Source organism: Lycium barbarum, chromosome 8 (assembly GCF_019175385.1).
Source record: "Lycium barbarum isolate Lr01 chromosome 8, ASM1917538v2, whole genome shotgun sequence".
Taxonomy (NCBI): domain Eukaryota; kingdom Viridiplantae; phylum Streptophyta; class Magnoliopsida; order Solanales; family Solanaceae; genus Lycium; species Lycium barbarum.
This window is the reverse complement of record NC_083344.1, coordinates 130,180,982-130,194,048: the sequence shown is the minus strand read 5'-3', so window position 1 is coordinate 130,194,048 and position 13,067 is coordinate 130,180,982. Positions and strand designations below refer to the sequence as shown.

Genomic DNA, 13,067 nt, shown 5'->3' with positions numbered 1-13,067 from the left:
CGTTACGGTAATAACTTGTCTTCATTCTCAAAATATGATGAGAGCTTCTCTCTTAAGGTGTCAACCTCAACAACCATAGCTCCTTCAACCTGTTGACCAAAAGAAAAAAAATATACCCATAAGAAAAACAGAACAAACACAATTTCGAAGATATATGAACAAAGACTAATAGAGGTGGAGATTTTAGCGGGTACAATTTGATAAGTCTACTGTTAGCTAAAGAAATTAAATTGTTAAGTGGCATATATATAGCTTCTCTGAAACTTAAAGGACATGGAGTATGCCTCGTTTTCTTTTAATTTAAGAGTTAATAAAAGTTATGACCTCTTTATACTCAAGGTATTTTGTTAATTAAAGTTACCTTTTCCCGTTAGACCTTCCCCACCACAAAAATATACATTAGACTCTAATTCGTCTTAAATATTCTAAATCGCTAATTGTTGTGATTTATAGTATATTTTATGTAATTTCTAAATATATTGTAAATCTTATTATTAAAAAATGAAAATTTTATGTCCGATTCACACTCAAAAAATAATTTGATTGTCATACTCAACATTGTATCACATAAAATGAGACGCTGAAAGTATAAATGTTGGACGGGATTCGGGGCAAAATATACCCCGCAACCTTGGGTGGGATCTGGGTCAATAAAAATAAGGTAAACGATTTTTTAATTCAGTAAATGGGAGTCTGTTAACGAAAAGGGCAAATCTGCTCTATGTGTTAGACGTTGAAGATATATATGAGCCACATTTTTTTTTTTTAACAAGAGGAGTATCAAATATAAATGACAAAGTTGTTGGGTATATTTGCCCAAGTCGGACCTAAAAAGTATAACGAAGAACAATGTATATTGGGGGAAGTAAAAGAATAAAGGGCGAGTAATTTTTCATTCTGATGCGTTAAAATTTGTCTAATAGTAAGAAGGGGAAGAATTATTTAATAATACCTGAAAATGCGAGGTATAAAATACCCTATCCTCAAAAGTTTCAAAAGAAGATGCATTTAGTAGAACAAGTCCTTCATCCTCTAATTTTGATACAGCCTCAGCAATTGAACCTTTATTGATCTTCAAAGTAGATACTTGAACCACTACTTCTTTATCACCTATTTCACTTGCTGAAATAATCGAGGAAGATCTCTCAATTCCACCTCTTCTTTTTTTCTTAGTAAAATTAGTTGAATTTTCATTATTGGAGATGGTTGTTGATGTAAGTTCTTGTTGTCAAGTATTACCGCCATCGTCCACAAACGTACCTATTAATATTCTGATCAAACTTAATGTATATGTAATTAAAAAAAAATTAAATATATGTATATTTTTGCAGCTGTACTCATTGTCTCAAAAGATAATGATATTCTGCATCTGCTGACTTATAATTATGAATTCACCTTTATTTTTGACTAAAGTATTTTTCTTCATTTATGACTACTATTCAGAACGTAACTCAGTTACTAGCATTTGAAATCGTGTCTAGGATCTAGAATATGTAGTTCAAATCTTGGCTCTATTTCTGCTACTATCTACCTTCTTTCTTTTCTGTGTCTGTAAAATATAGTGTTGAGACAATCATTAGCTCAACTTAACATTGTTGATGTTCTTTTTGTAATTTGTGTAGTTAATTCAATTGTTATAGGGAGAAGTCATCCCTACCGGCAGGTGGAATTACCACTGTATATCACACACCAGGTCACGTCACCAAGCACTTGCTCTCAACTTGTATAGAAATTGGCAATGGTTCAATTCCCACGTAGATTTTGAGGGTCAGGTTCCTCTAGCAGGGACATTCTCAAATTCTCTTACATAAATCATATGCAAAGATAGACTATCACATCCTTATGAATTGCACATATATTAACAATAATTATAACATTAACTCGCGACTAGTGCCCGTGATAACCAAGATCGACTTTTATAGACAACTACTAAAGATCAAATCAAATTCCTCAAAAATATTTATTGAATTTGATCAACTATATGTTTTCCAAAGTTAGGAATTTAGTATCCAAAGCAATTGATGCTCATTTAATAGATACTCCTAACTTATGGAAATAGTTATTTAAAAAAGCAATTAGCAAATATAATTATTTGCTTAGATGACCACTAACAAAGTGAGGTAAGGTACGAGTACAAGGTATACTTCAAGGGTCACGCACAAAGTCGTCATTGCCAAATTAATAAATTTGCTTAATAAAATGGACGATGTGCAAAATTACTTCCAAGAAGGAAATTAAAGCGGATGAGCATCCGGAGCCTAAAGGGTATATCCAAAAATTTACATACCAAAATGGGTATAACGTGGATCTCCTAAAGGGTATATCCAAAAATTTACATACCAAAATGGGTATAACGTGGGCTGATCCACGTTATACCCCAAAAAACTTTTTCGGCTGTCAGAAGCAGTCAACGAAAAATAAAAAAAATAAAAAATTAAATTGTATAACGTGGATCAGTCCACGTTATACAATTTATATTTTTTTCCCAGCGTTTTACAAAATAGGAGTCCGGAACCAAAATGCCTGAAATGTTTTTTCCATACTTTGACCAACGATTAGTCGTGTGTCAAGACTCCGAAACGTCAATATTTTATCTAGAACCTGATATTTTTTTCTGCGTACAATAATTTAAGCCCAATACATCAAGGATACGTAGACGTTCGGATAGTCATTTTAGGGGTTGAAAAGGTGCCCGAAGTAAGTTTTGTTTGATAAAACTTAGTGTTTTTTTCCATACTTTGACCAACGATTAGTCGTGTGTCAAGACTCCGAAACGTCAATATTTTATATAGAACCTGATATTTTTTTTTGTGTACAATAATGTAGGCTCAATACATCAAGGATACGTAGACGTTCGGATCGCCATTTTAGGGGTTGAAAAGGTGCTTGAAATAAGTCTTGTTTGAAAACTAGTTGTAAAGTGGTCAAACTTTAGATGGTCATAACTTTGCGCTCGGACGTCCGTTTTACGTGTTTTTTTTTTTAATTTGCGTATTTTTTCGAGATCTACGCGAGCAAACCGCCGATTTTTTCGAAAGGTGGTTTGGCCGAGCCGATTTTTAAAAAAACACCTTTTATCCCATTCAATTTCAATTTTTCCCCAAATTGGCATGAAATTTTCAGTTTTATTTACCTATAAGATGATGATGCGCAATAGATTTCAACGTAAAAACCCCGGGGTAATGTAGCTGTGAATGTCAATTTCACGTCGGCGGTTTCAATTTTTGAAAATAAAGCCGACTAATTTTCTCGACATATAAAGTTGACTAAAATAACCTTACAATCAAACACTAAGTTTTTTCAAACAAAACTTACTTCGGGATCAGGAGCGCGGACTACAACTAAAAGGAGGAATGAAACGGATATAGCTCCTGCTCGCATGGCTAGAAAGTGTAGTACGTGCAAGCAAACAGGTCATAAAAAGAATCGCTGCCCCGACAGAAATCAGTATTTGTTGTTGCTTGTTGGTTTTTATGTTTTTTCTTAAGTTGTACTATCGTTGTTTCCTTATGTAATTTTCCAAGAATATATAACATGTCTTGTGTCGTTTAATAGTTAGTATGTAATTTAACATTTGCTACTCAGTTAATGTGTGACGTTTATTTAACTTATATTTTATTTTTTATTTCTGTTCGCATATATAACACATATTTAATTATTGCATGTGTTAAAATATTTATTTGAGTTAATCACTGAAATTAACTATATGCTTTAAAAATTAAAAAAATCAATAAATATTTTTTATTAAAAACATATAATATGATTTAAATAGAGGCAACGTCTTACCAAGTATTTGTAAAACGCTGGGAAAAAAATATAAATTGTATAACGTGGATCAGTCCACGTTATACAATTTTTTTTTATTTTTCGTTGACTGCTTTTGACAGCCGAAAAAGTTTTTTGGGGTATAACGTGGATTAGCCCACGTTATACCCGCTTTGGTATGTAAATTTTTGAATATCCCCTTTTGATTTATACCGTGTATTTTTATACCCTTTAGGTTCCGGACTCCACTTCAAAGACGACATAGTAATAGATCGTGTGGAATTTCGTAAATTGCACATAGAATACCATGAAGAAACATTTGTCTTTTCTAAATTCTTATTAGTTGTGTTTACCCCGGATTCGGTAATCAATTGAATTTGTGTGTGAGTATAGGATATGTGCTTGAGTCCCAATGTTTATTACAAACCGTAGATGAGAATGCTTATTGATAAACGTGCAAGGAGCGCAAGTGACAGATGACTCTGCGTATGGCCAATTTGATTGAAAAAATATGATATAGATGACAAACTTACAATGGAAAATATCAATATTGAGATTGCTAGAACTGTATATATATATGTATTGTGTTACAAGTGTTCTTTTGAATAAAAGATCAACCAACCCCCCAAAGGAAGGAGGGAATGCCCTATTTATAGTGATGAACCCATGGGCCTTCCTCAATATGAAGTAATAAAATAATAATAAAAGGACAGCCCCTGTATGGATGTGATGGGATCTGACTGACGGCGCCGTCTGACACACGCATAGTTGGTAGCCGACCATGATGTGACACCACTGCTGCGCCCCAGTAACGGTCATAACGGACCAACGGACTCACGGGTACCGGACCACCGGCGGTAACCCCCCGGAAAGAGATCCGAACCTTCGATGGCTTAAAAACCGGGACCGATGATGCTTCCGCTCGGCTTTGATCCGAATGCTTATCCGGAAACCCGATGCTTATACACGAACTTTCCCTCCTTTTCCTCCTCCGAGCCACGGTTACCCCGGATTGGCCCTCATCCGGTTTTCACCGTATACAAGTTGTTGTTTAACTTTTATGCTAAATCCAAGTTTAACCAAGTTTATCTTGACCAATCCAAAGAAAAGCAATCGAAGACATCCTGACGAAGAGCTAAGATTATAAGGTGATGCTAGAAGGGCCCAAGAATTCAAATACTACAAGGGACGAATAACAAAAAAGGATTCCTGGAGCTAAAGGAGTCAAAATAATGCTACAACTCCAGACAAGTTAGTTCTTTAATAAATTTGTTTCAGCGACAAATAACGAGTGCTAAATACATACAACTATCACTTAACCATGATTAATTAATGTATAAATGTACTGGGTGAAAAGTGCACCCAGGGTTAGTTTACATGACCGGATACTCGATAGGTCCAGAGGATCCATCCAGCTGGCATCCACTCTTATCAACTTGGGTCACGTCTGCAGACCTCGATCATAGTGCCGCAGTATGTATGCACGTTGGGGCTGCAGAGAGGTCAGATCACCTGTACTTTAGGGTTTGATAAAGTCCGACTTTGACTTGTATAAAAATAGTTTAGGATAGAAGGAAGGGGATAGTCTTGTTCATGCTTTTGTAACCCTATCCCTCTTTTCTCTCCAAAAAGGCAATATATAAAAGTTCGTTCATTACTCATTTAGTTCTTGAATCACTTTCTTGCATTTTTGTTCCTCATTGTGCCTTACCTGTACGCACTATTACTCCGTACCGGACTCACAAAAGAGTTCTCGGGATTAATCCCTATTGTTATACCCAACAACCCAAGATCCCTGTTGAAATCGAAACCCGTCAAGACAGGAGAGGAATAAATCCATCGTGCCTTAAACTCAAGGAACTCATCGTAGTTGATGTGGGAATTTATAACAAGTTTTGTACAGATATAAGATATTGAATAACTTTGGATGTAATTATAAGTAAAAATATGTACCCAAACCATGACATTTTACACATACATACTAAGTCTTATTGATACATGCACACTGGGTATTGCAACTCATGAACCTTTTAGACCACAATTTAAAGATTTTTTTTGAACAAATTGAAAAAATCTTATGAGAAACGCATGATTACGATCTAAAATTTTGTAAGCTTTTGCCAACATTAATTAGGCGATAATCTAATTTTTTTTATAGTGTTGAAAAACATATGAGCAATCATCAAAACTGAAACTAACATTATCCGGAAGAGTAATGTCCTAAACGCTATATTTATACAACTTTTAAAAGAAGAGACAAAAATCTAAATGAGAGCCTAAAAATGAATAACTGCCTAAATTAACCCATTACCGGTCCATAGTAATCCCAAACTTGGTCCACAAACAAAAACTTCCTGCTGTATTGTCACCCAAACTTCTTTTGCCAAAATCCAGAATTTGAGAAGCAATTTTTGGAAGTAAACGCATCTTCTCTATCTAGTCTTCTGGCAATAAAAATTGACAGATTAATAAGATTTTTCTTTTTTGTTAAGAATTATGTCCAAAATGGTGGCAATAAAATTGGACCAAGTACTCATCGTACCAACTTAACTTAAAACAAAAAAATTAATTTTATAAACTATTTGGATACACAGATTTAACAAAGAAGAAAAAAATGGAAAAGATTCCTGGCTGACGGTATCAAACTATCTGGAAGTAATTAAATAATTGTAAGGCAGAATTTTTAAAATGGAAGCTACCTAAGTGCTACTCCCACGTGCCCCAACAACTTTGGCTCGAGTTTGTAATATGTGAGCTTGCTCTGGGCTTGCGTTGTCCATGCATGCACACACACTTTCGACAACTTAATTCATCTCCACAATATATTTCTACCCAGTTTTTGCTGCTTCTTTTTTTTTTTTTTTTTGGGGGGGGGGGGGGGGGGGTAAATCAAGATGCTTAAATTAAAATAAAACTTAAACTATTACAACTAAGGAGGGGTGTCAAATGGCGAGTTAAGTTGAATTTAGGCATGTCAAATGAGGAAAATTAATAAATGAGTGAGTTATTAACAGTCTAAAAGTTACATGGGTTGAAATGGGCTGGATAAAAAATGACTTGAGTTTATAAATGAGCAGGTCATTGCCACGCCAAAAGGTTACTTGGGCTAAAATGACTAAATCAAAATAGGTTGAGTTAATCAATGAACGAATAACTAACCCACACAAAGATTATTTGGGCAAAACAGGCTAGGTCAAAATGGGATAAACAATGAGTCATGCTCTAACCCCCTCAATTGATCTTACTAAGTTTTAATTTCTTTGTTTGTTTTCTTATAATTTGTTAAGTACCTAACAAAACATTGGTGCTTTATTATACCTATATATAACATGCCAAACAAAAAATAATAATTCAAGAGTATATAACAAAGTTTCTTATGAGTCAATTTGAGCTACAAATCAACCAACATTTAAATTGATTGATTTTTGCCAATCAAAATGAGTTGAGTTGGTAAATAGGAGTTATTAACCCGCTCATACTTTAATGAATTATGCAAATCATATTTTTATGTGCTAAACTTAACACCACAAATTTTAATCGTTGACTTAGGGACTAAATTGTGTGAGAGGAAGAGTTAGAATATTCTATTCACATATTATTTCAACTCTCATAGTTCGTAGATATACATTTCGATATCCATCCAAAGGTTTGTTATATGGCGGGGACTTGGGAGACGGCCAAACATCTTTAGAAGTTTCTTTCTTTTTTCATATTTAATCTTTGTATGATTATACCTTAATTTATGTAACACTTTTTATTTTTAGATATCCCAAAATATTTGACATCCTTTGACTAATAATTTTAGTTTCCATCCCTTTTATAAGTTAGAATTCAAGTTTATTTATTTTAAATAGTTAAATTTTAGTTTTGAACTAGTTATATGTATTCCCTTTCTTATTAACTCTATATATAACTGTTGGATAACTACTAAGTACGAACACAAGATCCACGTCATAGTATTATCCTAAACTTTGTGTTTAATCCAATGAAAAGTATTCCTTTGTTTAGTACTTATCTTATTCTATTTATCTAATGTTAAATTTTACTCTTCGTAAGCAAAACTAGGACAATTTTCCTCTTGTTATATAATAATAAGTAGAAAATATATTTTATGTATGTACTTTACCCAAGTCTTAGCAAGATTCCGTGTTTATTTATGTGCATCCAAGATCAGGTGTAATAAAGTAATTAACGTTACACCAAACGCACCAAAGTGCACCAAGCATCGTGTATAATTTAACTAATTGTTTCTAGCCATGATTAAACTAGGGAAATTAGCACTTTTTATCCCTCAAATATTGATAAAATTTTATTTTTATCCTTATAATTTTTTACTAAGCATATTTAACCTTCAAATTAGTGATATGCACACCTGTGATCCCGCTGATAGGGGCGGATCCACATATTGTCAAGGGTGTTCACCTCCTCGGCAAAAAATTATAGTGTATATATAGGATATATTTTCTGTGTTTATGTGCATATATTAACTTTTGAACACCCTGAATAAATTATATTTAGCTTCCACTTTTTTCCGAATACCCTGAATGAAAATCCTGGATCCGTCACTGCCCGATGACTGTAAATCTTCACAAATTTAATGATTTATTAAGTGTTAACCATTCAATTATTGATGTGTTATGTCTACGTTTTACGTAACTCCATATTTGAAGGTATAGTTCTAAATATATTAAATATTTGCTTTATAAAGGGACCAAAATACACATTTTAATTGGCTTTTTAAGGTAGATATGCTTAGCCAAATATTACAAAGATCCATCTAAGAGTTTACTAATAATCGAGGAACCAAAAGTGCAATCATCCCATTAAACTAATACTAAGTACGTTTTTTTAATCTAATTAATGTCAAATTGTAATTCTCAGATTAAAATAAAACCAATGTATTGAATTCAACAAAAAGTATATGTACGGTTACAACAGTCTGTATAAATACTCAGATAGCCATCTCCCAATTTCTCTTATCTAGGAAATTTAATAAAATCATTACTGATTAAGAAACCTTATACAAAAAATGGTAGCCTTTTGCTCTTCTACTAATTATCCAAATATGAATACTGGATGGTCATTTGAAGAACCACTAATTAGCTATAATCAGAAAACAACGAAGACAATAACTTCGCCGCAGTTCCAAATTGAGACTAACAACTTGTTTGAAGGTTTACATATTGATAATAATATGAATTTTCCTTCATCTCATCAAGAACAATATCACAAAGAAAGTGAGTTTGATGTTCAGTTAGGAGAAGAGAGGTCATTAATGGCGAAGAAACTAAGCCATAATGCAAGTGAGCGTAATCGAAGAAAGAAGATGAATTTTCTTTATTCCACTCTTCGTTCTTTGCTTCCTTTTGCTGCTAATCATCATCGAAAGGTATGTATACCCTACCAGAATTACTTATCATGAAATACAAAGTCCTTTTTGTTTAATAATAACCATATGATATACGGAAATTAGTGGTTCGACTAATTTAGATGCGCACTATGTTGGAAAGCCCTCCATAGAAGTAGCACCAGGTAGCCGCTTTAAGATATAGGCTATTTAAAGTTTAGCTAGAGTTGGCAAATTTCATACCGTTTTCTTCTTCTTCTTCTTCTTCTTCTTCCTCCTAGCTTGATCCTTCTTCTAATTGAGACATATTCGAGCCTGGAGATTTGAACTGTCTGAACTGAAGTTTGATTTTGGCAGTTGAAACTTCAGACTTTTCAAGTCCGATGTTTGAAACTTCAGACCTTTGAGTTTAGAGTTCGAAATACCAAACCCGAGGTTAGAAGTTTGATCTTTGAGGCGACTAAATTCAAAATATCTTGTTAATTTTGGTTATGTTTTAGATAGTTTTTCTGAAAGTGGCTATTCATGCACTTCGCTTCAACACTCTATTCTAGGGGGTTTCCATTCCTAAAACTCGACCCTGAGACATTAGGACTGATGCTCGAAAGTATCCCAATAGCCCCTCATCAATTCATCAAAATTGTAAATTTCTTTCTAATTAGTAGTATGAGAGAAATTAAAATTTTAGTTTACATACTAATTGCTTTCGTTTTTCTAAGGAAAAATATTTTTACTCCATCAACTAAGATAATTTTTGAAATGATAACCCTATTGATTCTAGCCTAGGATAGAATTGTAGATAAAGCTAGGGATGGGGTGGTTGTGGGGTGTTCTTAACTTCCAAACATTAAACGGATATATGTAGGACAGATATTTTGCGAGTTCGACTAAATTCAATATTTTCAGTTAACTATATATACATATGGAAAATAATTAATATCACACTTATTTTAGATCCGTTGATTCTGCTGAGTTCTGAATTTGCCTCCGTATCGAAATAGAACACAACAAGGGTTAACAAAATTGCTCAACTTTGGTTTAATAATCACTTCCAATGTGAATAAATCTTTCTTTTCCATAACTTGTTTAATCTATATGTCTTTTTTAATTACAGAAAAAGCTAAGCTTTCCCGCAACAGTATCTTATGTGCAAGAATACATACCAGAGCTGAAGAAAGAAATAGAGAGGCTAAGCAAAACAAAGGATTTGTTGTTATCAACTATGTCAAAGAAAGCAGATTCATTAGTCCAAATTGATAATCAGAGAAAATTAAGTATGAATGGAACTTCTTGTGAATCTTCAACAACATTAATTTCTGCAAGTCCACTTTGTCATGGACAAGTTTTAGTACAAATCTCCACAACTCAAGCAAATGATTTTCCAATTTCAGAAGCATTCCAAAGTTTAGAGGAAGATGGGCTAATTTTGCTAAATGCCTCGTCCTTTAAATCTTTTGGAGACAAGATTTTTCACAGCTTGCATTTTCAGGTACATATATCTATGTTTCATGGTTAACACTTAACAGTATTAAATTGACTATTTTCTACTCCCTCCGGTTCATAATAAGTATACTAGCCTTTCCACTTACATAATCAAGAAAAAATTAATTATTTTCTTCCAAATTTACCCCTATTTAGATATGTTAGGTTTTTATGTAATCAAGAAACTATTACTCAATTTGGAGTAATTAGGTAGAAAAATAGTATTTAATTAAGGCTAGTTCAGTAAACATGCCTATTTTTTTTAGGAGTTTAGTATTTTCTTAAGGGGTGTGCAAAAAGCTAATTAAGTGAGCTCTTATTTTGAATCGGAGGGAGTAGTAGACAATATATAACTTATCAATAAATGTCACATAAAGTCACTAAACTAGCTATTTTTGTAACTGAAAAGTTACTTAATTTGCTTATGTATCATAGAAAGTCACTACATAATTTTTTAAAAACTAAAAAGCTAGTCAGTCGACTTTGCGTAAGTATTGCACAAAATGCTTCATTTGTTTTCGCTGAATGACTTTCGGTGGTCTTTAGGCAAATTATGTGATTTTTCGGTTGAAAAAAGAGAGAGTTTAGTTTGTGAAATAAAGCTTGATTTATGTCGTTAAAAAGAGACTGTTGACATATTTCTAATTGAATTTCTTTCCTAAAAAATTTCCAGATGCAAGGGCCAATAGAAATGGAGATTCAGATTCTGAAGACAAAGCTTTTAGTAATGTATGAAAAAAACCAAAATCATATATAGTTTAGCTTAAATTAATTTCCAGTTGTGCTAAACAATTGTCAACTCTTCGTTGATGATAAATAAAGTTGTGCGTGGTATCGAATTTCCATTATTGCTTCTTCTTCTTTTCTCTTTTTTCCTTTTTTTTTTTGGTTATTTTTTCTCGATTACTTCTTAAGAATTCCGGTAACTCTGTATTAAAACATCTTAAATACTGAAGCCATTTGAAAACAAGAACAAGAAGCCTTCAAATAAAACATTAAGATGTGAGAGCCACTCCTTGCCATATTCATACAATTTTATGATACTCGACTAATTTTGCTTTCGGAATCAAATCTACAATTTTCTTATATCATGGGCCGCAAGTTGAAAGCCCAACTTATCTATAATTCAACAATGATAAATTGATAATATCACGTCTTTAAAACTTTTAATTTATATCACAAGTCTAAAGGCTTAGAAGTTACCATTCTGCATCACAAATAAGAGCATGGTTGGATTGACTTATAAGTTGTTTTCAGCTTTTTTAGTGTTTGGCTAGCCAGCTTAAAGCCATTTTGTGCTTAAAATAAACCCAAAAAAATAAGTGGGCCCGTTTGGCTTAGCTTATCTAAAGCAGCTTATAAGCTGTCTTTTGTCTGCTTTTTTTAAGCCCATCCAAACAGGCTCTAAATATCTCGAGGTGGGCGACAAGTAGGATCCTCCTCCAATTGCTACTTTAAGGGTCGTTTAGTTAGAGGGAAGGGAAAATAATCCCAGGATATGCCTGTATGAAATATTCCCTCCGTCTCAATTTTAGTGTCTTATTTTCCTTTTTGATATATTCCAAAAAGAGTGCATCTTTTTATATTTAATAATTTTTTCAATATCAACTTTGTACATGGTAAATTTAAGAGCACGAGATTTGAAGGACTACACATATCTTTAATTTAAGATCACAAGATCAAAAATCTCCCATCATTTCTTAAATTCCGTGCCCGTTAAACTAAGACTCTTAAATTGGGACGAAAGGACTAATATAGTATTTTTGGATGGACTAGAAAAATTAATCCATGCATTGCTAATGTTGGGTTTAGTTGGTTTAATCTAAGCATTTAGTTAACGGTATTGAATAATGAACATTCAATTATGCTTAATATAATGGGCAATTAGTAGGAATGTCCTTATTTTGGGGTGGTTTTTAATATTTTCCCTTCGCCTAATATCATGAGGTTTGGGGTTCGAATTGCGGTGCAGTAAAAAAAAACGCAAGGAGGAGCTTGTAGCAAGTTAGGCCTATTCAGACAAAATTAGATCTCAGGCAGAGTTTTTAATGTAGCAGAGTTAATTGTTGACTGAGCGAGGGTTCGAACCCGGAACCAAGGGGCTTCTAATGAAAGGCAAAAGTAAAGACCACCAATTGAAGGGCAGAACTTAAAGATGAGTGCTTTTGAAGGGCAATCCTCACAAAAAAAAAATATATATATAATTGGGGTATGACTTATTATTTAGTCCATCTTGACTTTATTCATCTAAGCCCAAGTAATCTTTAATTCGTGCAAATTCAGCCCGGATCGAGCTCCTCTTCATTTCCCTTCTCTCCATTTTCTCCAAGTTTTATCTTGGAATTAAAGACACATGGCATGGATTAGAATTAATGACTAAGATTTAATTGACTAAAACAAGACCATAACCATGATTACATAATTAATAACTTATCCATAAATAAATTAACAAATTTTTCTCTCTATTCCTATT

At 33.2% G+C, this 13,067-nt stretch overlaps 2 protein-coding genes across 2 annotated transcripts in view; one reads left to right on the top strand and one right to left on the bottom strand.

Annotated features, from left to right (window-relative positions):
• Window positions 1-2: 2 nt before the first annotated feature.
• Window positions 3-13,067, bottom strand: part of LOC132608347 (transcription factor ORG2-like) — a 71,621-nt gene continuing 58,556 nt past the window's right edge. Inside the window, exons 5-6 of the mRNA XM_060322382.1 lie at window positions 953-1,214; window positions 3-89 (exon numbers count right to left, since the gene is read on the bottom strand). Coding sequence (XP_060178365.1) covers window positions 3-89; window positions 953-1,214 — 349 coding nt within the window. The remainder of the gene's footprint in view (window positions 90-952; window positions 1,215-13,067) is intronic.
• LOC132605489 (transcription factor ORG2-like) lies at window positions 8,781-11,770 on the top strand. Its single transcript, XM_060318626.1, has 3 exons — window positions 8,781-9,154; window positions 10,227-10,601; window positions 11,268-11,770. The coding sequence occupies exons 1-3, from the start codon at window positions 8,795-8,797 to the stop codon at window positions 11,349-11,351; spliced, it is 819 nt and encodes a 272-aa protein (XP_060174609.1). The 5' UTR covers window positions 8,781-8,794; the 3' UTR covers window positions 11,352-11,770.